Raw genomic sequence first — 27,867 nt, forward strand, 5'->3', positions numbered from 1 at the left:
CTCTGATTTTATTCCAATCTATCTCCTAAGAATGGTCTCCTGGGGAGATTGTGGACACAGTGATACCGCATTTCTTTAAGAGTTTAGGAGGTCTCTCTGTTTCCCTATTATGACCTTCCTGGGGTAGCTTAAGTCTTTCTTTTACCTAAGAGGCATATAAAATTTTATTCTAATTAATTTAGAATATCACATAACATCAAAAAGAATTCTTATTTAATATTAATTTTACAATTATGGATGTAATGACTCTTACACAGAGATTTTTTTAATAGTTAGAAGGTGCTTTTAGAGTTCAGTGTTTGAGAATATCTCAAATTTTGGAATTTAATGCTGATTCTAAAACTGTGCATGTTAGGAGAATTGTTAGATGCGAAAACAACCCAAAGAGCATCATCAGGGTGAGAAAAGGGAATTTAGAAAGAAAATATGTCTTAAAGCTCTTGGCTAATCTATGTTGCTCCAGTAGGCATTTTGTTAATATATACTGTGCACCAGAGACTGAAGATGTTTTGGATCTAAGACCTTAACTGACCAGACAGTGTTTGCAAATGTGTCAAAGCAACACAGGATCAGTGTGGTGCATTTAATCCTGACTCTTCTTCTACTCCAATGAATGACTTTGAGCAAACCATTTCCCATTGGAGGACTGTCTGTCCAAAAGTGATAGATTACTTTAAGCTCTGATGGTATTTAGGGAAATAACAACTGAGGGAGATTTCATGCATTAAAGCACAAAGTCATAAAGCATACTTCCTAAAAACTAAATATCACAATATTATCAAGGTGATGATTACCCAATTCCTTGTTCCTGCACTAAACATCTCTACAGTACTAGTTATATGGAAATGGTACTGTATACTTAAAATGAGAGATGACATTTTTTGTTTCTTTAAAGAACTTAAATGTAAGTTGTCATTTAGTGAAACTTTATGGATGTAGTTTCTGATATTAGTCGGAGACACAATCTCATAGCAAACACTGTGTTCCTTGGGCTTTTATAATCTTTTCACCCCTTCTTTCACAATTCTCCCTGAGCCTTAGGTACAGGAGTTGAGAGTAGGACCCAGAAGGTCACAACCCTACATGAAGAATACAAACAACTAAGGAATGTTGAGAGCAGGATAAATAGTCTTCCTGCAGAAGGAAGAACACAGTAATTGGGCATCCAATACCAAATGCTCAGCCTTGAAACACACACACACACACACACACACACACACACACAGAGAGAGAGAGAGAGAGAGAGAGAGAGAGAGAGAGAGAGAGAGAGAGAGACTCAGAAGGCTGTACTTACATAGTTAGCTTCTGCATATATATATTTCTGTATAACAACATTTAATGGAAAAAGAGGCCATGGATTTGAAAAAGAACAAGAAACGAATATGTAGGAGAACTTGGAGAGAGAAAAGGAAAGGGAAAATGATGTAACTATATTATAATCTCAAAAATGGAAGAAAAAAATTTTCAATCTGAACATGAACATATGGTAAGAAAACATGACTTTGAGCATGTCTTACTACTATTTGTAGTAAATATTTACCAGGTAACATCTTACTTGAGAAGTAGCAGTGAATTAAATAGGTAATAGTTTTTGTTCTCATTGTACTTGCTTTGTGAGGATAAAACAATAAAGAATAAACATGAATGCAATGGAAGAAAATGTCTGACACAAGCTTAAAGCAACCACCTAAAGGGCAAAATGTTTAACAGGTTAAAAAGAAGAGGGAACGAGGGTGGGGAGGCATGTGCTGCAGTATTAAGAGTGGGTCTCGGAGCTGATCCTGTGCCACAGGGCTCAGAGATGACCCTGTGCCACAGCTCTCCATACCCAAATACTGCCAGGAGAGAGATGGTCTCCCAGGAGTGTCAACATACCTGCAAGCATAGGTAAGACCACCATTTCTGCTCAAATTCCTGGCCCAAGAGGGACTGGTCCAGAGCCATCAGGACACAGGAACCAAAGAACAGAGCCAGGACAGGATCCTTCCAGTTTCCATCTGTAGCTCAGAGCTGACCCTGTGCCACAGCTCTCCATATCCAAATTCCTTCCAGAAAGAACTGGTCTCCCAGGAGTATTGACACACAGACTTGCAGGAGGAACAAGCCACAGTCAGAGACAGCATGACCAGCTAACACCAGAGATAACCAGAGGGCAAGAGGCAAAGACAAGAACATAAGCAACAGAAACCAAGGCTACTTGGCATCATCAGAACCCAGTTCTCCCACCACAGTGAGCCCTGGATACTCCAACACACCAGTAAATCAAGATTCTGATTTAAAATCACATCTTATGATATGATAGAGGATTTTAAGAGGGACATAAATAATGTCCCTTAAAGGAATACAGGAGAACACAGATAAACAGGTAGAAGGTATTAAAGAAGAAAAACAAAAATCCCTTTAAAAATTACAGAAAAACACAAACAGGTGAAAGAATTGAACAAAACCATCCAGGTTCTAAAAATGGAAATAGAAACAATAAAGAAATCACAAAGGGAGACAACCCTGGAGATAGAAAACCTAGGAAAGAGATCAGGAGTCATAGATGCAAGAATCACCAACAGAATACAAGAGAAGGAAGAGAGAATCTCAGGTACAGAAGATACCATACAAAACATTGACACAACAGTGAAAGAAAATGCAAAAATGCAAAAAGCTCTTAAGCCATAGCATCCAGAAAATCCAGGACACAATGATCAGACCAAACCTAAGGGTAAAAGGTATAGAAGAGAGCAAAGATTCCCAACTTAAAGGGCCAGTAAATGTCTTCAACAAAATTATAGAAGAAAACTTCCCTAACCTAAAGAAAGCAATGCCCATGAACATATAAGAAGTCTACAGAACTCCAAATAGATTGGACTAGAAAAGAAATTCCTCCCGTTACATAGTGATCAAAACACCAAATGCACAAAACAAAGAAAGAATATTAAAAGCAGTAATGGAAAAAAGGTCAAGTAACATATAAAGGCAGACCTATCAGAATTACACCAGACTTCTTGCCAGAGACTATGAAAGCTAGAAGATCCTGGGCAGCTGTCTTTTGTTTTTGTTTTTGCTTTTGTTTTTTGTTTGTTTGTTTGTTTTTAGAGACAGGATTTCTCTGTGTAGTCTTGGCTGTCCTGGAACTCACTCTGTAGACCAGTCTGGAACTCAGAAATCTGACTGCCTCTGCCTCCCAAGAGCTGGGATTAAAGACATGTGCCACCACCGCCTGGCCTGGGCAGCTGTCATACAGAGCCCAAGAGAAGACAAATGTCAACCCAGACTACTATACCCATCAAAACTCTGAATTATCATAGATGGAGAAAACCAGATATTGCATGACAAAGCCAAATATACACAATCTCTTTCCACAAATCCGGCCCTACAAATGAAAATAGATGGAAAACACCAACACAAGGAGGGAAACTATACCCTAAAAAAAGCAAGGAAATTATCTTCTTTCAATAAACCTAAAAAAAGATAGCCACACAAACACAATTCCACCTCTAACAGCAAAACTAACAGGAAGCCACAATAACCATTACTTAATAGCTCTTAACATCAATGGACTCAATTCTCAAAAAAAAAAAAAAAAAAAAAGACATAGACTAACAGACTGGATATGGCAACAGGACCCAGAATTTTGCTGCACACAGAAAACACCTCAGTGAAAAAGAGAGAAATTACTTTACAGTAAAGGACTGGAAAACAATTTTCCAAGCAAATTTTCCCAAGAAACAAGCTGGAGAAGCCATTCTAACATCGAATAAAAACAACTTTCAACTGAAAGTTAACAAAAAGAATAAGGAAGGTCACTTCATTCTCATCAAAGGAAAATTCTATCAAGAAGAATTCTCAATTCTGAATATTTATGCTCCAAACAAGGGAGAACTTTTCATTTCACAAGAGAGCTTGTACAGCTGATAAACAACTTCAGCAAAGTGGCCTTTGAGTTAAAATTAACTCCAACAAATGAGTAGCCTTCCTATACTCAAAGGGTAAATGGGCTGAGAAAGAAATTAGGGAAATGACACCCTTCACAATAGTCACAAACAATATAAAATATCTTGGTGTGACTCTAACCACATAAGTGAAAGATCTGTATGACAAGAACTCCAAGTCTCTGAAGAAAGAAATTGAAGAAGACCTCAGAAATTGAAAAGATCTCCCATGTTCATGGATTGGCAGGATTAATACAGTAAAAGTGGACATATTGCCGAAGGCAACTACAGATTCAATGCAATCTCCATCAAAATTCCAACTCAATTCTTCATAGAATTAGAAAGAACAATTCTCAAATTCATTTGGAACAACAACAACAAAAACACATAAAACAAAACACCCAGGAAAGTTATTCTCAACAATAAAGGAACTTCTTGGGGAATGACCATCCCTAACATCAAGCTGTACTGCAGAGCAATAGTGATAAAAACTGTATGGTATTGGTACTTCATTTGGAACAACAACAACAAAAACCACATAAAACAAAACAAAACAAAAAAACCAGAAAAACTATTCTCAACAATAAAAGAACTTCTTGGGGAATCACCATCCATGACATCAAGCTGTACTGCAGAACAATAGTGATAAAAACTTTATGGTATTGGTACAAAGACAGGCAGGAACATCAATGGAATAGAATTGAAGACCCAGAAATGAACTCACACATGTATGGTCACTTGGTCTTTGACAAAGGAGTTAAAACCATCCAGTGGGAAAAAAGACAGCATTTTTCAACAAATGGTGCTCATTCAACTGGCAGTCAACATGTAGAAGAATGAAAAATGATCCATTCTTATCTCCCTGTACAAAGCGCAAGTCCAAGTGGATCAAGGAACTCCACATAAAGCCAGATATAGTGAATCTAATAGAAGAGAAAGTAGGGAACAGCCTTGAAGATACAGGCACAGGGAGAAAGTTCCTGAACAGAACATCAATGGCTTATGCTCTCAGATCAAGAATTGAAAATGTAACCTCATAAAATTGCAAAGCTTCTGTAAGGCAAAGAACACTGTTAATAGGAGAAAATGGCCACCAACAGATTGGGAAAAGACCTTTACCAATCCTACATCTGATAGAGGGCTAATATTCCATATATACAAAAAACTGAAGAAGTTAGACTTCAGAGAACCAAATAACTCTATTAAAAAATGGGATACAGAGCTAAACAAAGAATTCTCAGCTGAGGAATACTGGATGGTTGAGAAACACCTAAAGAAATGTTCAACATCCTTAGTCATCAGGGAAATGTAAATCAAAACAACCCTGAGATTCTAACTCACAAGAGTCAGAATGGCTAAGATCAAAAACTCAGGTGACAGCAGATGCTGGAGAGGATGTGGAGAAAGAGGAACACTCCTCCATTGGTGGTGGGAATGAAAGCTGGTACAAACACTCTGGAAATCAGTCTGGTGGTTCCTCAGAAAATTGGACATAGTACTACTGGTGGACCCAGCTATACCACTCCTGGGCATGTACCTGGAAGATGCTTCAACATGTAATAAGAGCACATGCCCATTTTGTTCATAGCAGCCATATTTCTAATAGCCAGAATCTGGAAACAATCTAGATGTTCTTCAATAGAGGAATGGATACAAAGAATGTGATACATATATACAATGGAATACTACTCAGCTATTAAAAACAATGACTTCATGAAATTCACAGGCAAATGGATGGAACTTGAAAATATCATCCTGAGTGAGGTAAGTCAGTCACAAAAAACCCCACACGGTATGCACTCACTGATCATTGGATGTTAGCCCAAAAGTTCAGAATACCCAAGATACAAATCACAGACCATATGAAGGCCAAGAAGAAGGAAGACCAAAGTGCTGATGCTTTAGTGCTTCTTAGAAGGGGGAACAAAAGACTTACAAGAAGACATATAGAGACAAAGTGTGGAGCATAAACTGAAGGAAAGGCCATCTAGAAACTGCTACACCTGGGGATCCTTCCCATATACAGTCACCAAACCTGTATGCTATTGTTGATGCAGGGAAGTGCTTGCTGACAGAAACCTGATATGGCTGCTTCCTGTGTTGCTTTGCCATAGCCTGACAAATACAGAGGTGGATGCTCACAGCCAACCATTGGATTGAGTGTGGGTTCCCAGATGGAGGAGTTGGAAAAGGGACTGAAGGAGCTGAAGGGGTTTGCAGCCCCATAGGGGGAGCAATTATGTAAATTGTCTAGACTCCCTGGTGCTCCCAGTGACTGGACCAGTAACCAAAAAGTACACATGAGGGACCCATGACTCAGGTCGCATATGTGGCCTTGTTGGATTTAAGTGGGAGGAGTTGTCCTTGAGCCTGAGGGTCTTCAATACCCCAGTATAGAGGAATGCTAGGGTGAGAAGAGTGGGTGGGTGGGTGGGGGAGCACCCTCATAGAGGCAGGGGAAGGGGAGATGGGATAGGAGGTTTCTGAAGGGGAGACTTTGAAAGGGGAAAATATTTGAAATGTAAATAAAGAAAATGTCCCCCAAAATAAGATAATATTTTCTATTTGTCATTTCTTGAGATTGAGTTTCTAGTAGCTGAAGATGATCTTGAACTCCTAACCTTCCTGATCCCAGCTTTTCAATACCAGGAGTACAGGCTTATGAAATAATATTTGTTTAATATAAAACAGTCTTTGTTTCAGAGGAATCATATTTGATTAAATAAATATACCAAAGTTTGTTTATTCACTAGAACAAAACAAAAAAACAAAACGTGGGTCTCCATGTGAAAGCCACATTTACGTGAAGGCACAAAGAAAGTAGAGGAACTTACTAGCATCAGGGTACGTGGGGAAGGATTCCATGCAGACAACATGCAGTGAGACAGAACCCTGCACACCCTTGGGTGAAGAGTTGCTGCAGAGGAGCTGGAGAGGGAGGCTATGAGTTACACAGTGAGGGTAGGGAGGGACAACTCAGGCTGGACTTACAGAGCATGGAAGGGGTATATTATTGAACGACAATGAGTGACATGGGAAAACTTCTCAAAGGGCTTGGAGCAGATGAGACTCTTGTTCTGATTTGCTGTTGATTAGAGAATAGGTTGTGGGGGGTGTTGAGGGGTGGGCAAGAATGAATAATTTGGAGCGTACTATGAAATTAAGGCTAGAGAGATTGGTATTTGGATCCTGCAGGAAGCCACTGAGGTCATCAGTGGTAAGATAACTGAACTGATGAATTTGGAAAGTGCAGCTCATAAGATATGTTGGACACTTGGATGAAAAGTATAGGGCAAAAACCATGACAGAATGCAGAGAAGACAGTTGGGGGAGAGGTCAGAATGCTCTAGGTGGAGGGAACTGGTCTGTTCTCAGGGTATGAAGCTGAGAGTAAAAGCACAGCATGTTTGGGGAACTGCACACAATCTTCACAGAGGAAAAAAAAAGAAAAGAAAAGAAGAAAGAAAAAAAGAAAAGAAAAGAAGAGAAGAGAAAAGGAAAGAGAAGAGAAGAGAAGAGAAGAGAAGAGAAGAGAAGAGAAGAGAAGAGAAGAAAAGAGAAGAAAAGGGAACTGCAGATTTGTCTAGAGAGGTTGGAAGTGGTTATATCCGTGCCAGGAGAGTTTTTGCTATTTTTGAGAACACATACTTCTGTTAAATCTATTTAGCAAAATGAGTTTCCAAAGGGAGTCAACTCTATAAGACTATGCCAACCAACACAGGGGCCAGCAGCTTGGAGTGTAACAAAACACCAGGGAGTATGTGGCCAAAGTCCTATAAGAAGCATAGTTATTATAGAATTGATAGCCGTTGTCCCTTTACACAGTCTTCGATGTTCTTGGTAGAAGCAGATGACAAAAGGACTTTTGAGCCTATTTGGGCAGATGTGGCAATGTCAGCTTAGTGTTACCTATCATGCCTACTCCATTACATCAATATGTGATTGAGAAAGCCAGATAATTTTTCATAAAAAAATCATAAAATACATCTGATTTTGTAATTATTAAGAAAATAAGAATTTCCCTTGGTGATTTTTCATTAAGGCATAAATACTTATAAACTTTCACCTAGTTCTGAGTTTTAGGATACCTGTATATCTATGGAGCTAGGCAGATAGTTTAATCATAAAATACCTGTCATGTAAGAGTGAGTATGTGAGTTTGCATCTAACACACACACAATGACCAGCTGTGGTGGCATGTATTTGTAATCACAGTGCTGAAAAGGCAGAGACACAGAGATCCATCAAGCTCACTGGCTATCCGGCCTGGTTAAATGATGAGTTCCAATTGTACTGAGAGAGTCATCTCAAAAATAAGGTAGAGAATACTTGAGGAAGACACATAACAACAATGCATGCATACACACACATAGCGATAACACACACATGCACCTGCCAACAAAAGTGTATACTTTGCACTACCGTTGTATAAACTATACACAGAAATACACCACACATGCACACACACACACACACACACACACACACATACACACACACACACACACACACAAACAGAGGTTCCTATAAATTCAACATGAAATTCTAGAATCTACATACATTCCTCTAGACTGAAGGACTAGATTTATATAGTTAATTCTTTAGTTTTAAAAATATCTTGTTGGATAATTTCTTTATCTTGCTACCTATGTAGTACAATTCTTATTTCCAAGCATATTTATTTTGTGGCTAGTCTATCTTACCCATGTCTTCTGTAGTTTAAATCCGTTTCTCTCATCTACTCTCCTCGTAAATGGAGAGGGATGGCTAAAGTCTGACTAATTGAGAAGGCCAGAGTGGCACTTTGTGGTGAGGCCTTGCACAGGCAAAGAGAATTGTAGAATCGAAACCGGTAATTGAACCAGACAGAGGAGAAGAAGATACATTTGTTTTATTTCTCTAAAGTGTGCCCTTATTTCTTCACTTTCCTCTGCTTTTTATGACCCGGGCAGCCAGACAAAGGAAAATGGTGTGGTTATCTTGCAAGAGCTCTCTGAAATCTGAGCTTCACTTGTTTTGGTTGTTAATGAATGAATTGTATGTTGCGTATATTCTCAGATTGAGGGACAAATAGAATACAAAGGATATGTGGAGAATAAGAGGAATGACTATCTTACAGGTAGTCTTCAGGGGGGTACATACTTAAATAACTGTCTTTAAGAATTATGTCTTTATGAAGTGAAGATATCATTTGGTACTGGCTTTAGGATCTTTATTTCTTTGGAGATGTCAGGAGGATTTAAGAGATTCTGATGTGAATGATAATTTACCAGTAACCAATCCTCCCATACCCCATTGTGTCTGCTTGTTTCTATATGCATTTATATACATAGAGGATAAGAAATGTCAAATCTTCAGTGCTTCCTGTTATCATTCTAGTGGTAAGAGGTCACATCCATCAGACAGATGAGAAGGATGCTGACCTGACTCACTTCCATTACTTTTGCCCTTTAGGGAGAATAAAGGGTAGAAAATAAACACAACTTCCCAATGGAATATGTGTGCTTATTTTCAAGGCTGCCGTAAAATGTATGGGAATTTTGGAATAGCAGCCTCTGACTGTGGGTCCTCCCTCACCATACTCAGTACTGTGGCAGAGTGTTTGAGTTTTGGTTGACCACCTGCAAAGAGTGTGGGAGAATTCCTGTTGCTCCAGATCATATGATTTAAGCATATAAACTTCCAGTTCTTGGGTGAAGAACTGAAATTGATTGAGCAGACCAGAATCATTGCTCAATGACATAGGGGACTTTCAACAGTGTAGGCATGTAAGTACCTTGGATCACTATAATAAATGCTTACAACTTTATGATTTGGCTTTAAGTCACGAGAGCCATAGACTGTCACTGAGCTGATACCACATGTGAGAATGCAAATCTAAAGTCTGTGTTTTTAATGTTAATAATGCAAAATTGAATTTAGAAATATTTATGCCATATTTGGAAGTAGGTTAAGAAGAACAGAATTCATTTTGCAAGCACTTGCATAGTTACTTTTGACCAGAAAAACTCCAGTCTTCAATTTGCTTCTATTAAGGATCACAGAGAAAGTTGTGTTTTTATAATATAATTTTAGAGAACCCACAACTTCTAAAACCCCAAGGGAATATTTCTGTATAAACAGAATAAATAAACCATAGTGTTTGGGAGTCACCATGGTCTGGTTGCCTTTTCTATTCTGTCCCTAATTAGGCTCTGGGAAAAGTGACTTTTTCTCACCCTCTGTGACAGTTATGAGATTCTTTTGCTCAAATCCCTCACAAGGAGAGCATAGAATTCATGTCCCTTACACAGTTGCCAATTCCGCAGCAGAAGATTAAATGCCCCTATCATATGTGTCATATCCTGCAGCTATCAAAAAAGAGAGTCAATGTAGCATGGCCCCTTCCCGGCGGCTGCCGCAGTGGGACCCATCAAGCCAGCCTAGGGGCCTTTCAGTTTCATGTAGCGTACTAGCCAACATATTCGTCAAAAATGAACAAGACTATCAAAGAGCTATCATTGCACTATGTCTTGGGATATTTAAGATTATGAGCCCTCCTTTTGTGTGGCTCTAAACTTCTAAAGCAAGGATGTCTCTTTAGGAGCAGAAGCCTTTGGCTCCTGGTTGAGTCCACTTGTTCATATCACAGAAGACAAAGGCTCACTGCTTACCTGTGAAGTTGATTTTCAGCAAATAATCTTTATACAATTTCTTTCCATCCAGGATCTTCATTGCATCACAGAGCTTGGTGGTGTTGGGACAGAGGGTGCGCTGCATTTTGTGCAGCGCATGCGCCATGGCATACACTGCATTCACCACAAACATGATCTTGGATTCTTGTTCATAGTTGCTGCTGTCAATGGCCAGGTGCTTGTCACAAATCTGTCTGTGGTTTTTCTTGTTCTGGAGGCTGCACTGGAACTTCTGCTCCCAGAAGTCTCGGAACCAGGGGTTACGATGATTGTTGTAGGGGTTGAGGCTCTGGAAGTAGCGATCAAACTGACGAACAGGGTGGGATGCCAGCTCTAGAGTGATGGCGCCATAGGCGACGTGCTCACTGCCCTTGACAATACTTTCCTGTGCACCCCAGCCATCGCTGGCCACCCAGGTGAAGGAGGCATTCACGCGACTGGCTGCAGCGATCAGCTCTCGTGAGTCATCACTGCGCATGAACAGGACCACAACTCGTGCATTAGGTTTCTGCAGGAGCTCACGGATCACGCTGTCATAGGACTTGCGGATGTTGGAGCGCCCTACCTTTTCAGCAGTGGCGATGCAGATGTTGCGTAGCCGTGCTTCCTGCTCGAAGGCCTCAATCCCTGTCTCCCCATAGTCACCTTCAGAGGCAACAGTGGACACATAGGTCCAGTTAAAGTAGCGCAAGATCTCGGCCATGGCTTTGGCCTGGTAGAAGTCAGGGGGCACGGTCCTGGCAAAATAATCATAGCGCGATTTGTCGCTGAGTTTGGCACTGGTGGAGGCGTAGCTTATCTGAGGGATCTGGAAGAGCCTCAGCAGGTTTGCCACCTGAGTGGGGAGAAAAGAGAGTCACCATTTTAAAAACTCAGAAGCAAATGACTATGTGCAAGAAATCGTTACACCATTCACATCTGTTACCAGCTTCTTTTTCGTGTAGAGGTCAGCTTTTGAGACTTTACCAGAGGATTTCCTGGGTACCATGTTTAGATATAGGGAGCAAGCAGGTCCAAAGCAGGTAGTGTTTGTTTTTGAGAAGAGCACGATGAAAAATGGGAGGCCACCATGGCTGGACCTTCTTAAGTTCTGTGCTAGACTCTAGACTAATGAAATCTGCTCAGAGGCTCTGAACGTGGTCGTTTTAAGTTCCCTGGGTCCTGCTATAGCTCAGCAGACAATGAACTACAGTGAAGTGGCCAAATTCGGTTTTCAGACAACTTGGCTGTGGTTGTATAGAAAGAGCCTGGGTGTTTAATTCTCACTTCCCCCTCTTTCGCTAAAAATGGCAGTCTCTGAAAGAGTTTAATTTGGGAACTGAGTGCCACATGGACAATCCAAATTAGACATTTATTATCTAGGTTAAGCAAAAGAAAAAAATCTACTTAAATTCTATTGAGATCATTCAAATTTTTAGGTATATAATTTGATAAACTTCTGAAAAATTACAGTAACTTTTTCTTTGCTTTGTTTTTTCTTAAAATTTGTAAAAGAAAAGCATGCAGATATGCTCTTTTTATGGTATTTTTTATTAAAATTCAAATAAAGAAGTATTGATGACATTGTTAAGAATGACTGAGTACTTTGACGTATTTCAAGCCTATGCTGAATAAAAAATTTGAATTTTTATAAGTTAATTACCAACATTTCACTATTTTTATTTATTATAGGACAAAAGAGGAAGTGGTACTAGTTTATCAAGAAGTATTGCATGAAATATTTTGAAAATATATTTTGTTACACATATCAAAATAGATTACATTCATATCTAGTAAGAAATTTGCTTTTAGCCAAGTGATTTAAGATGCCTTTAATCTCAGCACTTGGGAGACAGAGGCAGGCATATGTCTCAGTTTGAGGCCAGCCTGGTCTACAGAATGAGTTCCAGGACAGCCAGTGTCACATACAGAGAAACCCTGTCTTGAGAATAAATAAATAAATACATAAATAAATAAGTAAGTAAATAAACACATAAATAAAATTTGTTTTTATTCTTCCTAGCTTTGAAAAGTTCTGCCTTTACTGACATTAAATTACATAATCCTGTGTCAACTTTAATAAAACAGGTTGACTATTTCAGAAAACTATATGTTGGAGAAAGCTTAGGTACTTTGAAATTTTTTTTCTTCTGGCAATTGAAGTTTTGTGTTTACATAAGACATACAGAGAGATCAGCTTGAAACAGGTTGTTCTGAGCACAACACAAGCAACATGAAGCAATGAATAGCTAACTCCTGATTAATCTTCATTTCACGTAGCAAAGGAAACCAACAGCCTAGCTCATACACATCTACACAGCATGGTATTGGAGATCTGGCCTGCTATAAAAAATAACCCGGATATAATCAGGGCTATCAAACATAGTTTTCACTTCCAGTAATTCTTTCTATAGGACAGCTGGAAAAAAAAACGGTTGGATGAATAGGTAGAACACAGGCAGTTCTTCTCTGCTAAGGACTGGAAACTTTTGTGCAGAATGGCTTGCACACACTGGCTGATCAGAGCACAGAAGTACTTTTTCTTTACTCAGGGTAAGTGAATGGGCAGGTGGCCCTGAACCAATACTGCCATTAATCCTAGCACTGACTTCCACTGGACTTACATGGTACTATGGCTGTGGTGATGCAATCTTTTCCTATACAGAGACCTGATCCTAAAATTTCTGGATAGCACCAGAAAGGCCATTTCTTATTGCTGGAATACTTTCCTCATCCTTAAATTGGAGTCAGCAGAACCTGTCCTGTCTAGGGAGACATGAAAGAATACCCAGAGACGTTATTTCCTGGAAGTGAAGAACCACAGCTCCTACGCTGTTATTTTTTTTTTTTTCCCAAAGGGGTAAGGAAGTGCTTAAGAAAAAGTTTTTTTCTTGTCCTTTGAATGCTAGACTGGGCTTTAAGTTTGCTGCTTCAAAATGTCTGAGCACAACTTACAATCAAGAAAAGCTGCACAAGAGAATGAGTTAGCTCCAACATGATAGCTACAAGAACATTCTCTGTGCTGGGAAGAGGTACAGCAGTCTTCAGCCTGTTTGGAAAGGTGGTGGACTCAAATAAAAAACCGACTATTGCTGCTATTTTTACAAGAGCTATGCATGCCACTGTGCATGTGTATTTAATAAAGGGAGCTACAGTTAACTCTAGGAAAAGGAAGCATAGTTGCTGTGTTAAGATACAAGGATGGAACTCTCATAAGTACAATGTCAACTGTATTGTCTGTATTGGACAGCATGGAGCAATCATATAAAGTCATGCCATTCTGAGTCACACTATAAATACATTTACAACAAATTAATGCTAGGGTAAAGTACTGAAATACTCTTAGTATAGGGAATTGTTATACTAAACGTAGTTTCCTTAGTTATAAAGTAATCTGAATTAATAAGTAGGTACCACAGAGGGCAGATTGTTAATCTCTTCTCTTCCTCCTCACTCCTTCAATCTAGTGTGATTTCTAGAGAACAACATTCATACTTCGGTTTGTGCATTTTTATGGATCCATTTTCTTCTTATAACATCAGTTACTATTTGTAGTGATTGTGTGTGTATGTGTAAATCTACACATGTATTTTCCTTTTTTGTTATTTACAAGGGCTTTTTGAGGTAAATATTATCTTCATATCAACATGTAAAACTGAATTGTATGAACTCATGAAACCTTTTCATAGTTTTACAATTACAAGTGTGGAAGAAAATCAAAATGCAAAACTAGGCACTCGACTTCCAATACCATGGTTGTCTTCTTCTGCCTTTCTCTTTACTTCTCTTGTGTGGTCATCAATTTGAGGCTTGGAATGTGGAGACATTCAGCCGTGGGGAGCACAAGAGAGAAACATATCAAGTGTTTAGTGTATATCAGACACTATCTAGCTGATGTCAGTAGTAGTTTTCTTTGTATGTGCATGTTCATGTGTGAATGCAAATATATGCCTGCTCCAGAATATGAGTGGAGGGACAGGAAAACCTCAGGGACACTGCTTACCCTCTGCTTCTCTACGTATACCAGCCTTCTGGAGGTTCTTCCGTTTATACCTCATATCCTGGCGGTCTCAGACATGTGTGACCTTATGTAGCTTTGTGTGGAGTCTGAGGATCCAACTGCAGGTCGTTGTGCTTTTGAGTAAGCACTTTATTCACTGAGCCATTTTCCTAGACTTTTGAACTCATTGTAAACAGAATTTAAATTTGGGGTTGGGAGATGCCCAGGTAATTGTCTGCTAAGTTTTCTATCTTATTGTTTAAAATTGAGCATTTAAAAACATTCCTGCCTTGCTAACTGGCCATATGGTTTTTTGGAGAAAGTATAAAGTAAGAAAAACTCCTACACTGGGCATCATTTTGAATGATAAAGGAAGAACCATCTAAGGATGGGAAAGTGGTGTAAAATTCAGAAGGAAGTTGCCTAGTTATGTTATTATTAGTAGAAGAGGAGGAAAGAAAACCAAGACCTAGTTATATGTTTTAGACAGAAGCATTTTTTAAAAAAGGTATGTACTTTGCATAGGTAGAGATTATTTAAGCAATACAGTTTAAGAGCAGATGAAGCACTCAAAAATGATTCATATAATATAGTCTCAGTAAGAGAGAGAAGATAACCCCCCAACCACACTGGTTAACGGAATGCACTGGAGGAACTGTGGGTTAAAGGATGAGTGAACTTGATGTATTGGGAGCATCTCTGGCTCATTGTGAAGCTGCCTATGAACTCATCAGCACTGCAGACAGAGCAGAATGGAATATGGGGATGGATGTGTATGTAGTTATTGTTTTTATTTCTGTTGACTTGTATTTCACGAGAAGATGTGGTTCGTAGAAACAGATCTAATGGCTGGAGAAGTTGACTCCATAAACACAGAAAATAATAGCTGGTCATGGTGATAGATTCCTGTAATCATAAAACCTGGGTGAGTTAAGGCAGAAGAATGGGGAACCTGAGGCCTGTATGGTCGTCATAGAGAGATCCTGTCTTCAAAAAAGATGACAATATGACAATATTATTTCCACTTTCTTTCTTCACAGTAAGGATGTATTCTAACATGGATATGGTGATACAAATGAAAATAATATGAAAAAATTATCTTACACCAAATCTCTCCAGAAAGAAAGAAAAGCTCATAAAAGCATATTCGGTTTACTGCTCTCAAAGAATTCTGGAAAGTGAAGATTAAATTACAGTCATTTTAACAAATGAATAGTGAGAAGATAAAAGTGTGAAAGAAGAAGGAAAAGGGAAAATTCAGGAAACATAAAAGAAGAGTGGATATAAGTTAACAGGCATGGTTTTGATAATTTTCTAGCTCCTGGTTTTCTAACAGATATGGCACAAACACTTAGGCATGAATGAAGAAGCCATTACTAGGAGTGAGCTCAGTAAGAGTGCATTTCACTTTCAGCATCAGCTGAACCATTTAAAGAAGAATTGTTGTCTGGAGAACCATGGAGGATCATGACTCCAAGCAAACATTAATGATGTTACCTGGGGTCTTGTGAAAAAGGAACAGAATTGGGTACAAAACTAAATACATGCACAGCAAAAATTTAAAATATATTCAAAGCAGATTTTGCACAAGTAGGGGAGGTACAGGGTGTCTCTGTATATATCAAACTTACATCAAACTTGCTAGGCCAGCAGGCTATCTTTGAGTCAATGATCCTTCAGCCTCAGCCTGAGGAGGACTGGATGGCTAGTATGCATCTCCATGCCCAGTAGAGAGCAGCTTGGAAGATGGAGTCCACCTTCTGAGAAGGGTAAGACTCCCTCTCTGCAAGCAAGGTGACATTACATCAGCCGAGATGTAAGTTTCTGGGTTTAAGTTTAAATGACCCAAGTCAAGCTTCCTTATGAAAGCTGGGAAAAATAAAACTGCAAAATGAAAGTTGAAGGTTGCCATTCACACGGGCTAAAGTGTCAAAGCTGAGGAGTGAGCGCTTCCTTCACTTGAGATTCAGTTCAGAGGTCTTCAAAAGCAGACAGAGAGGAGCCAGTGTAGTCAGCTCCGTTTTCAAACACTCAGTTTTAGAAATGTCTTAGGATCAGTAATACATTTCACCAGTACTGACATTTTGTCCTACCTCTTGTTCCGTTGGACATGTATTATCACTTTTTCTTATTAATTTTTTTTTGAGATTCTAATGCAATTACAGCACTTCTCCTTTCCTGTTCCCTTTCAAATTCATGGCCTTCCTTTTCATCAATTGTTATTGGATGCATATATATATATATATATATATATATATATATATATATAAAATGCACACACACATACATACATATTTATGCTTACAATATGTTTATGTATATATATTCCTAAATGTAACCTGCTCAGTCTGGATAATGTTGCTTGTAGGTACGTTTAACTAATTGGTAGGCTCTTCTCCAGGGAAACTTAATTGTCGCACTGTAGAATTCCTCATTTGCCTTAGTTATTTGTGTAGAGCTGAGGCCTTGTAGATTTCACCCCATGAACTTTGGCATGTTTATTACTGTCTTTCTTCAGCTCATATCTGGGAAGTCGTGTTGGTGAATGAGACTTTATGACGTAACTCCTGACATTACTAGGAGGTCTGATCTCATGGAAAGATGATCCTCTGGTTCTTATAATCTGTCTGTCCTTTCTTTCACCAAGGGCTCTAAGCTTTAGATGTGGGAGTGTTGTGTTGATGTATCCACTGGAACCGAATGACTCTGCATTTGATTTGTTGCTGTTTTCTGCAAAGGTCTGCTGCAGAGAGTAGCTTGATGAGGGCTGAGGACTACACTCATCTCAGTGTGTGCTTTCATGTAGCAGTGCCTGGAGCTTCTCCTCCAAGATCCATGACCTTACTTGCCATGAGTAGATGGCTAGGTTTTATTGAGTGGGTCTTAAGTCCAATTACACATTTGTTGGGTAATGACAAGATAAGTCTGCGACTAACTGCACCTTTAGAGGTCATGTGCCATGATGGCCTTTGCAGTGGTGGTTTATTGTCTCTTAATCTTCCCAATAATTTTGTACGGTAGAAAAGGCCATTATACCACTATATATATATATATATATATATATATATATATATATATATANTTTATTTTAAGCTATATTATCACATACATATGGGTCAGAAACATCATATTAATATGAAAATTATTTCTTTTATTTTCTCTTAATATGACCATAAGTAATTTTGTAAACACAGACATACAAAGCACTATATATATATATATATATATATATATATATATATATATATATATACCACTATATATATTCTTATATATATATATATAAGAATTGTGGTACGATATGTTAATAGGTATTGGATGCTGGATTTGATCTTGTGAATCTGAGACCTCTCACTATACTCTATCATTCCAGATTGACTCAGTTCATTCTGCATGCCAAGTTCATTACCAATAGTTTCCAATTCAGTGCTGCAACAAGGTAAGATACTGTGTTTGTCTATTTTTCTTTCTGAGCCTCTAAACTTGTTTATTTGAGAAGCATGAGCCATCATTCCTTGTAATCAAAAGCATTCTTTTATAGTTATCTGGCTACACTTTGTAGTAGCCTCATAAACAACTGTTTGTGGACTGACCATCTACAATAAGAAAGATCTTTCCTATAATCTACAGAGAAGTTTTTGCCTAGAGGATGATATCTTCAACCTGTAACTATCACAGCAGAAACATGTGGTAATTTCTAAGTTATTTACTAAACCTTTGGAGCAGGAAATGTGCTTCCTTCATCTCTGTTGATCTTTCCTCAATGCCTCTCAGAGCTTGGGATGCTTCAGTATGTTTGTTAACCTAATGAACTAATGAGTGAATGGGTAATTTTCTGTCATCACATATCACCTTTTCTAAGGCAGAGATAGGTGTCTGTGGAAGAGGCAAACACTAGATCCATTGAACAATGTGAAACTACCATCAAATACCTCCAATTACCAATTTGTTTGTGCAATGTGAGTTCTTTACTACTTGTGTTCAGTTTTTTCATCAAAATGAAATGATACATAGGCAATTCATTTAGAGATTTAAGGATCCTCAATCAAGATTTTCATTCCATTTAAATCAGTTTATCCAAATTATATTTGCATGAACAGGCAAAATAAAACCAATTCTATATCAGTTGTACTTGCCATTCCACAAGTTTCATAAGGACTATATAAAGCAAATTAAGGACATTATAAAGTTTGATTAATCAAACCATACATATTTAAGTTGGCAGCCAATACACATAAAACTAAGGCAAGCATCACCAAATGAATTGTTCCCGTGGTCTTCAGGCAAGGTAGGTTTTCCCTTCTGACAAATGCATTGTGTACAGATATATAACCAGTCATACCAGTTGCCCATTTATTATTCTTGCTTTGGGAATATATCAAACTTTGTTTGTCCTATAACAAATTCTAATTATGGAAAGGTACTATTATTTAATTAAAACACTTGTTTACATCAGAAAAATGCAGTATATATGACTGTTTCCATGTATTTATTTACTGTCTGTGTGTGCATGCACACGTGTTCCCATGTGTATACCCTGGCATGGGTGCACATGTCACGATAAGAGCATGAGGTCAGAGGACAATTTACAGAAGTTTGTTCTCCTCTTTTATGGTGTTTGATTCTGAGGATCAAACTCTGATTGTCAGGCTTGGTGGTGACACGTCCCTCTATTCTCTGGTCCATGCAGCTGGCTCATGCTTTTATATGCAAAGTTACTGTGGGGTGTACATTTTTTTTTTTTGGTGCCTTGAATTTATCCAGGAATTAGGTTTTAACCATAGCCTAGAAAGTCACAAATATATTAACGCTTATTTTTAATTCAAGAATGTAAAAAATTACAAGCTTTTTTTTTTTTTGTTAATTTATTTGGGAATTGTATTTCTTGACAGTTTTCATCCTCAGATTATTCTAGGTGGAAGCCTTGATTTTGGTGACTCTTTGATCATGAAGAACAAAAGAATGTGAACTCTGAGAAAGACTCAGGATGTCTACCATCCTTTTTATGTTGTGAAGAAAGAGAGTGTCATTCAAACTCGTCCAAGTTCCCTGTGGCACTCATGTCAAGTCTCTCCCTGATTTGTCCCTTTCACACGTGAGCTTTAGCAGTTCTATTTGACACATTGTCATTGTGGAAAAAAAAAAAAGAACAAAAACTGAAAAGGCCACGCACTTTTAGAGTCTGGTGTAAATAAGTACTCACAAATGTGGTTTTCCTCCATGAGAATTCTTTTCAGAATTTTTATAACATCGGCTTCTGAATCTGTGCTCATATATTAAAGGGAACAATGGCAAGTGGCTTTTATGTGGACCTATGCTTAGTTACAAAATTCCAGATGGAAGGAGGCAACAGACACTTCCAAGAAAGATGCTATTTGTAGGCCTGAGCTATACACATTTGAAAAAGGAAGCTCTGCTGCTGTCTTTGGGGATCTGGAGTCAAATAAAATAATCTCGGTAGCTTTGCCTTTTGTTCTGTGCTGTTCAGAGTCCACATCTCTTTGGGGCTGTTTTCTAAGAATAAGCCTATACCTTTAATTGCTCTGTAATGCATGCAGAGCTGAATTTTTGTTTAGTTCTTTTAATTAAATGCTTATATATGAGCCACTTAGGGCTGAACTTTGAACCATCTGCTAGCTCCCAGCCCAGTTACCAGGTGAAGAAGTTCCAGAATTGTGAGGCTAAGAAACCCCAGTGTTCTTCCTCTTCACACAGATCAAATTAAACTATTAGCTGTACAAAAGACCAGATTGGCTTGTATTTTAAACTAGAACTGGAGGTGGCTTGTAGTTGAGAAACTGCCTGAGGAATTCAAGCTGTTCCCATCACATGAGTTATCTGTCCATATAGGGTGCCAATCATACTGTTATTGCAAAAAGGCATTAGTCATTTTTTTTTCTTTTGGGCACATTAGCTGCAGCACATCTGGAAACATGCTTCCCCCACCCCTTAAGAGGGTAAAACACTATAAAATGGCAAGAGTTCATTTGAATTTCGGGAGTTATGTAATATGATAATAGTAGAGTAAATGGCAGTCTGCTCAGTATAATCTGAAAAGTCACCCAGGCTTACATTCCAGGGGCTTTGAAAATATAGGAGTCAAAGATGCTTCCTGCCATTTTCTATCTTGACATAGTCCCAGTGATGATCCATGGAAATCTCAAGGAAAAGACCCTTAAGGATGTCCCCAACTGTTCCTCTTTCTATTTCAGTTTCCCCTAAACCCGTCCCACTAAGCACCTGCGGTCTGCAGTCTGGATCATCATCTGCTTTTGCTTTCCTCCTTTGGAAGCGAGGGATTGATTAGTCATGAGGCTTATTTGGCTTCTTTTTCTCAAGGCTGATCGATGAGACTGAAAAGATGTGCAGATCAAGAAGGAGTCTTTGGATCCTATTATTTCAGAGGACAGATATCAGAAAGCAGGCCAGGAGTTCTGCTGTGACAATGCCACTCTACACTGTAGTGTATGTCTTGTTCCCTAATCTTCATAGATCTATTTCAGGAATTACTTTCTAGTCAGACTTAACCTGTAGTTACATAATTAAAAAGGAGAAGTTATTTTATCCAGAGAATCATCGAATATGTCTTTGATCCCCCTTTTTTCCAAGAATAAATTTTCAAGAGAATTCAGGAAGCTGAACTGGTTTCAGTTTCATACAGTAATAAGGGGTCTGTGGTATGTTATCAAGTGTTTATGTTGACCAGCTATACTTAAAAGGCACTCTCAGGGTACTCGACACCAAAAGACATGTCAGAAGCATCCTTTAGTGCCTTAGGGGTTGGTTTTTGGGAATGTCTTTTGAAGACTTAACAGTTACAAGTTAATTTAAGCTATATTTTTCTGAAGCCCCTAAAGTTACTTGTATACAATGGTATTGCAAAGATGCCATCATTTATAAAAAAAAAATCATTATTACTGTTTTTGGTTGTGAATCAAAAGTAAAATTTGGGGGAGTTAAGGATTACAGCCTAATGTTTTTATAAATGGTACCTGCTTACTTTTCAGGTCCTGCACAGGGAATTTAGGGAAGAGGGTGTTATTTGTAGTGAGTAGAGCAGCATTATTCAGGAATTTTTGGTCTATTACTTGAACAAAGTTTTTAGCACACAGGATGCAAACTGAGTAGTGGTTCAGTATGCAGGACTGGACCAACATTTCCATCTCAGCTGCTTCTCTCTCTGACTATGTGAACTTAGGCAGCATCATATTTCTCTAGATACTAGTTTCATCATTGTAAAAAGGTATTGGTACTCATTCCTAGAGTTATGAAATTTTGTAAGGATTGAATAGCAATATGTGGGAAGTACTAGTTTATTGGTCAGCCTAAAGTAAAATATTTTAAGAGTGGTAAAGATGTCTATTCAAGGTATTTTTCTAAAATGAAGCTTTTCCTAAAATAAACAAACCTAAGTCTTCACTGTCCTCATAGGAGTTGTTCTTTCCCAGGCAATAAAGAAAAATAGGCACGGATGACATTCTGAGATACAGATACAAGGCTCAGACTAATAGAAGAACTGATCACACGTAGGTGGGATATGGCAGGTCACAATATGTAAGACTGAAGTTGAAAAGTAAGTGGGAGTTTTCCAGGGAGAGATAAGAGAGATGGGATAGGAGAGAGAAGTCACATAATGAGAATGGTGCATAATGTGTTATTCATATCAGATGGGCCACTAGTACAACAGTGCCTCATAGGAATAGGAGATAGTAAAGACATGGGGGTCGCAATCAGACAGCCAAATGCTTTATAGGCAGCTATGAGTATTTTGATATATGTTATTTTGGATATACAAATTAAAATTTTAAATATAGCAATTATATGAAAAACAGTTTTAAAACATCACAGTGGATGACATCCAACTTGAAAGTCACTAGGGGAAGGTCCTCATTTGGACAGAATACTTGTTCTAATGTGGACTGAGTTCTTGAAGGCCAGGAGGCCTATAATTTCAGTAACTCTGAACAGCTTAATGGAAGTATCAAGATCAAGGTGTTAAAAAAAAACTTCCCTAAAACTTATTTCAATTGGTTGATAGTAATTATTCTGAACATTCTTTAGTTTGCACCATTGGTTGGCCACCATCTTGAAAGGATGTAGGTCATAGTTATGACAGTTATTGGAAACTGAGGGAAGGGTGAAGAATTTTAACTTTCTGAGAGTGACTCAGAAAAGACTACACAAGACGTTCTTTACAGTAGAGTGAATTGCTAAGTAGTGTTAAATAGTCCATGCTTGCACCTTAAACTCACTGTGTAGCAATAACATACCTTTATAATTATGTTGTTTCAAATTTGGTATAAATGAAATATCTTAAAACTACATGGTAAACAAAGGCAGTGTATGGTTAATTCACATGTCCATTTAAAATGTCAATCAACCCTTGCCTTATAGAATAAATTCCACAAACTGTGCATCATGCATTCAAATGCCTGTTTCCTACTTTGAGAGTGTTTAGTTGCCCAGTTTGTATTCCATGGAGACTCCCTGGGAACCAGGTGACATCTACCCAAATGTTAGGCTCAATGCCTAGTCCCTGGGATGCACACCTGGCCTATTCAACTGTAGCTACTGGTGGCAAATATCTCAAAATGTTTTGCCCTTCCGACCGACCACCTGACAAAAAATTCTGATCTATATTTAGAACATCATTTTGGGAAGTATTGTTGCTATTGTGTTTTCTTCTGTGCTGCAATTCCCAGTGTTGGATATGAAGTCAAAGAGCTGGCAAGAATTAAGACTTTGTCACTAGAAACAGAGGGATTTCCATAATATGCCAGGTGGTGTTGTCAAAAATAGAGACATTATAATTTTAGTGTTTGAAGTCCTACTGATAAACAGCCTGGAGTATCAGTGTTTGCTCAGAGTTTAACTGCAGGTGTTTGGGGAACATTATGCTTAAATCCCCCAAGTCACTAATTGGAAAAACACTGTTACCTCTCAACCTACATTTGCCCCTGGATTAGGAAAAACACCTCTACTACATTAAATCAATGGTCTCTCATCATGATAAATTGCTAAGGTTGGCACTTTCTATATTACAGTACCAAACCTTGTCCTACTGGTTTATTGAAGAGGGGCAAACTTTATGGTGATGTAGAAACGAAACTGAGTCATTAAAACAATCATTTCCAGTCTGGAGAGATGGCTCAGTGGTTAAGAGCAGACTGCCCTTCCAGAGGTCCTGAGTTCAATTCCCAGCAAACACATGGTGACTCTCGATCATCTGTAATGGGATCCACTACCCTCTTCTGATGTGTCTGAATAAAATAACAATGTACTCACATACATGAAATAAATAAATAAATCTTTTTTTTAAGCCCAGTAATTGCTTAGGTTTAACTAAAACTGTCAAGTGTCTTATTTCAACTAAATTACTTTGTAATCTATAGTCACAAGTCATTTGCTAATAATATCTTAGCAAAGCTAGATTCCTTGCTTTTCATCTCATGGTGTTCATGATTCAGTGGGATCTATAATACAAACATGGTTCGTAGCCATGGGCCATTCTTCCCTGTAAATTCACATACTATGCATGGTGGTCTGGGTGGCAGAGTTTTGTCTCTCACTAGAGTAGTTTCCTAATAAATATAGAACAGAAGGAGAATTAATTAAGGAACAAATTAACCTTAAAGCAGATGGAAATATAGTGCATCTGCATCTTAGGTAATTACCTATGGTGAGAATTTTCTACAATAAAGCAATGTTAGCAAAAACATCTTTAATTGCTATCGGTGGTGCCTCCCTCCTTGTGATAAGGCCTTGAACAGTGTTGCCCTTTCATTTGGGAAGCTGAGCAAGAGCAATAGAAGGTCTCAGACAAGCAGTTTTGTGAGAATTCTTTGGAATGGGAAGGGTGAGAAGGGAGCCCAGTGACTCTGAGACAACTGAGGAAGATGCTTTGGGAACTCAGACTGAGAGGAGATGATGAGCCTGTGGCACGGGAGGCAAGGGCTGCATGGATCTGAAACTTAGAAGAACTGAAACTTGGTGCGTTCTTTCAAGGAGTACCTGTTCCTCTTGGATGCTCTTGAATGCTGTTTGCTGAAGGAAACAAACAACAGCAGAAATGAACAGGTTGAGAAATGGAACCTGTGTGTGAATACTGCTGACACCTCCATCTCAGATGTGAGGTGTTAAGTAAATATTAGCAGGTTGCCCTCAGAATTTTAATCACCATATCGAACGTTTTCTAGAGGGACACACTGAAAATGTAGTTGTTTCCTGCCATAAACATTCTAGTTGCAATATGGAACTCACTAAATGCAGCTATCCTTTTAGTTTTTCTACTAATGAATTAGTAAATGAAGTTTTTGTGTTGTCCTTTGCCTCCCCTGAGAGCAGAATCATACTCCCTTTTGTAAGCACAGTATTACAGTGATTGGCATTTAGGATCATGTATGTGTATGTGTGTGTGTGTGTATGTATATGTGTATGTATATATGTATATGAGTTTTGGATTGGAATCACAGTCTCATAGTTCATTCTGCATACTCATGGGTAAGAGGTGGGCATTTTTCTGAAGTGGAAAACTAAGTGTCATGAAAGAGACAAATGAAGAAGCAGAATAATTAAATATATATCTATATATTATATTTACACATATATGTATATATGTGTATATGTATGTGTGTATATATGTATATATACATAAATATATATATATGTATTTGGGTGTGTATGTATACATATATATGTATGTACGCTTATTCATATCCATGTCCACATTCATATCCATATTCATATCCACATGTATTGTACCTTGGGCCTGGTGCATGTTATACACCTTCTTTGCCATGCAGTCATATCTGCACCCTATTTACTTATTTTCAATTTTCCTACAGGCTCTTGCTGATTTGTCCAGGCTATTGTTGAAGTTATTCTGTAATCCAGTCTGGCCTTGAACTTGCAATTCCCCTGCCTCTGTCTCCAAAGAAGTAGTGGTATCGCAGCTTTGTACCTTCAGGACCAGCTCTATATAACCTTTCTGCTGAGAAACCACACAGCCAGATGAGAGCAAGTAGTATCTAGCATGGTTCCAGTTAGCCAGTGGGTTGTAGCCTTGGACTTGTCTGTCTGAGAACCAGTGGTGCATAAGCTTGCGAAAAGTTCTCAGATGAGGGCATCTTGGGGCCACTCTGGAGACAATGGGGAGAAGAGAGCTCTCACCCTGTGTCCTCATCTATCTTTTACATGATTCAGTTTTCACTTCAAGAAAAGGTTCACTTCTTACTCATGAGCATTCAGAATGATTTAGCATAGAGGGTAGTGGCTGTGAGCCTACTCCAAAATTCATATAAGGATTTTCTTTCTTTAGAGGTAGTAGAGCTGGTTATCATATGTTAATTTTTAGAATTTAGTGAAAATAATTTACTCACTAAACTGTGTAGCAGTGAATTAAGTTAAACTGCTTTGGCTCTTAGATTCACAACTCTCTCTCTCTCTTTCTCTCTCTCTCTCTCTCTCTCTCACACACACACACACACACACACACACACACACACACACACANCACACACACACACACACACACACACACACACACACACACACACCAGCTAGTTTTGATGTGCCTTGACTAGCTCAGTGGCTGGGCATTTCTTATCCTCCCAGCAGCTTGCACACATTCTTCCCTCTGAGTTTCCTATGTCAACTTGCTAAATCAACATTTTATCTCTGATATCCTGAGTGGCCCCTAGGGCCATTTTCCTGAATTCTTACATGGCTGGTTTGGTTCTTTTCTGCAGCTTTTATGTCTAATGCCTCTGCTTCCGTGTCATGGCAATTCTGCCTCTTTTTCCTCCTCCCCCTCTCCTTTCCCTTCCCCTCCTCTTCCTCCCTCTCTCTGTCTCTTGCTGGAGCAATCTAAAAGTCCCACCCCTTCTCCCTGCCCAGCCAATGGCTGTACAGCAATCTCTTACTCTCAATTGAAGCCAGGTGAGAGCAGAGATCATCAGGTCAGGAAGCACGGTTTTTGGGGGGGAGCCGAAATAAGACAAAGCGTTCAAACCAATCCCCAAGAAAATTGCAGAGAGCTTTTTTTTTTTTCAGGGGCTGGCAACACAAAGTGAAATGCATGTGATTCCTTAACAGAAATGTAAATGAACAAATCATTTAATGAATTAGAACTGAAGGCCTTAGAAGGAGCTTAGGGATGTTTTCTCAATGAGGACACAATTTGAGTTGAGAATGAAGAAGTAGGATTTGGTAAGACTTACTGATAGCCAAAGGACGTTATATTTTAGGTATAAAATGAGAACACTGTTTTGTCTGTGAAAGTCTGTATAGATACTGCCCACTAGTATATAAAGAAGCATCTTGCCAAGGAGGGCAGTAAAGCAGCTATGTGTTTAAATGGAACTAAAACTTTTTCTCCTGTTCCACTCCATTCTTTTCTGCTCATTATCATTTTTGGCCTCTTTGCATTGAGTTGTCAACTGATAGCAAGTCCCACACATCCTTTCAAGGCAAAGGCTGGCCCTGACTAAGAGCTAAGCTTTTAAAGGCCATGGAACCTAAATCTCAAATTTCCTGAGGTTACTTTAGCATTCACGGGCCAAACATTAACTGGGCCATCTTCTACCTGCCATGTTCCAGGTAAAAGATAATCCAAGCAGGAAAGATTAGCCAGGGGAAGAGTGCATCTTCTAACCTGTTAGAAACATTTCAAGGAAGAACATTTGACTGGGCATCTTAGACACTAACAGCAGCGCATTTGAAAAGGCACTAGCATAAACACTGCTCCAAATTAAGTGCCATAAAGACAATTGCCTAGCTGAAGGCAATCGACCTGAATTTCTTCTTGAAGCACAGGATTCCCTGAAGTGAGAGGCTTATAGGCTTATAGAGGACACCAGGGCAGTCTTTAAAATGCTTTGAAAAGGAACCTGTTCACTGGAGGGTGTGGGTAGATCCCCTAAGTATATTTGGTCATGTAAATGTATTTGGATGTTTGCATTCATTGATGACTGAATTAAGAAATCAATTTGGCTGCTTTATAAAGGGACTACCACAGAGTGGTTTGTCGTCCTTAATGAGCATATTGGGAGAATAATTATCCAGGTCTTCATCGATGGTGATACAGCTTAACCCAGCAAGTTGTTAGGAATCCTGCATTCATGTAGTTTTTACTAACACTGCCTAGCAATATGTGCTAACATCGGGAAAGGGTCCTCCTTTGCTACCTTTGGGAGAATTCCTCTCTTTTAGGGGGAGATGAAGCTGGAGAGAAAACTCCATTGGAAGCAATTTTGAAAATAAAGCCATCCAGGCTAAATGGAAGACTGGTCAA

At 38.7% G+C, this 27,867-nt stretch overlaps 1 protein-coding gene across 2 annotated transcripts in view; it reads right to left on the reverse strand.

The window, feature by feature from the left end:
• The window catches only part of Grm3 (glutamate metabotropic receptor 3), a 230,194-nt gene that overhangs the window by 74,745 nt on the left and 127,582 nt on the right, over window positions 1–27,867 (reverse strand). For both annotated transcript variants that reach the window (XM_021162993.2, XM_029477445.1), the window contains exon 3: window positions 10,577–11,432. In XM_021162993.2, coding sequence (XP_021018652.1) covers window positions 10,577–11,432 — 856 coding nt within the window. The remainder of the gene's footprint in view (window positions 1–10,576; window positions 11,433–27,867) is intronic.

Source organism: Mus caroli, chromosome 5 (assembly GCF_900094665.2).
Source record: "Mus caroli chromosome 5, CAROLI_EIJ_v1.1, whole genome shotgun sequence".
Lineage (NCBI taxonomy): Eukaryota > Metazoa > Chordata > Mammalia > Rodentia > Muridae > Mus > Mus caroli.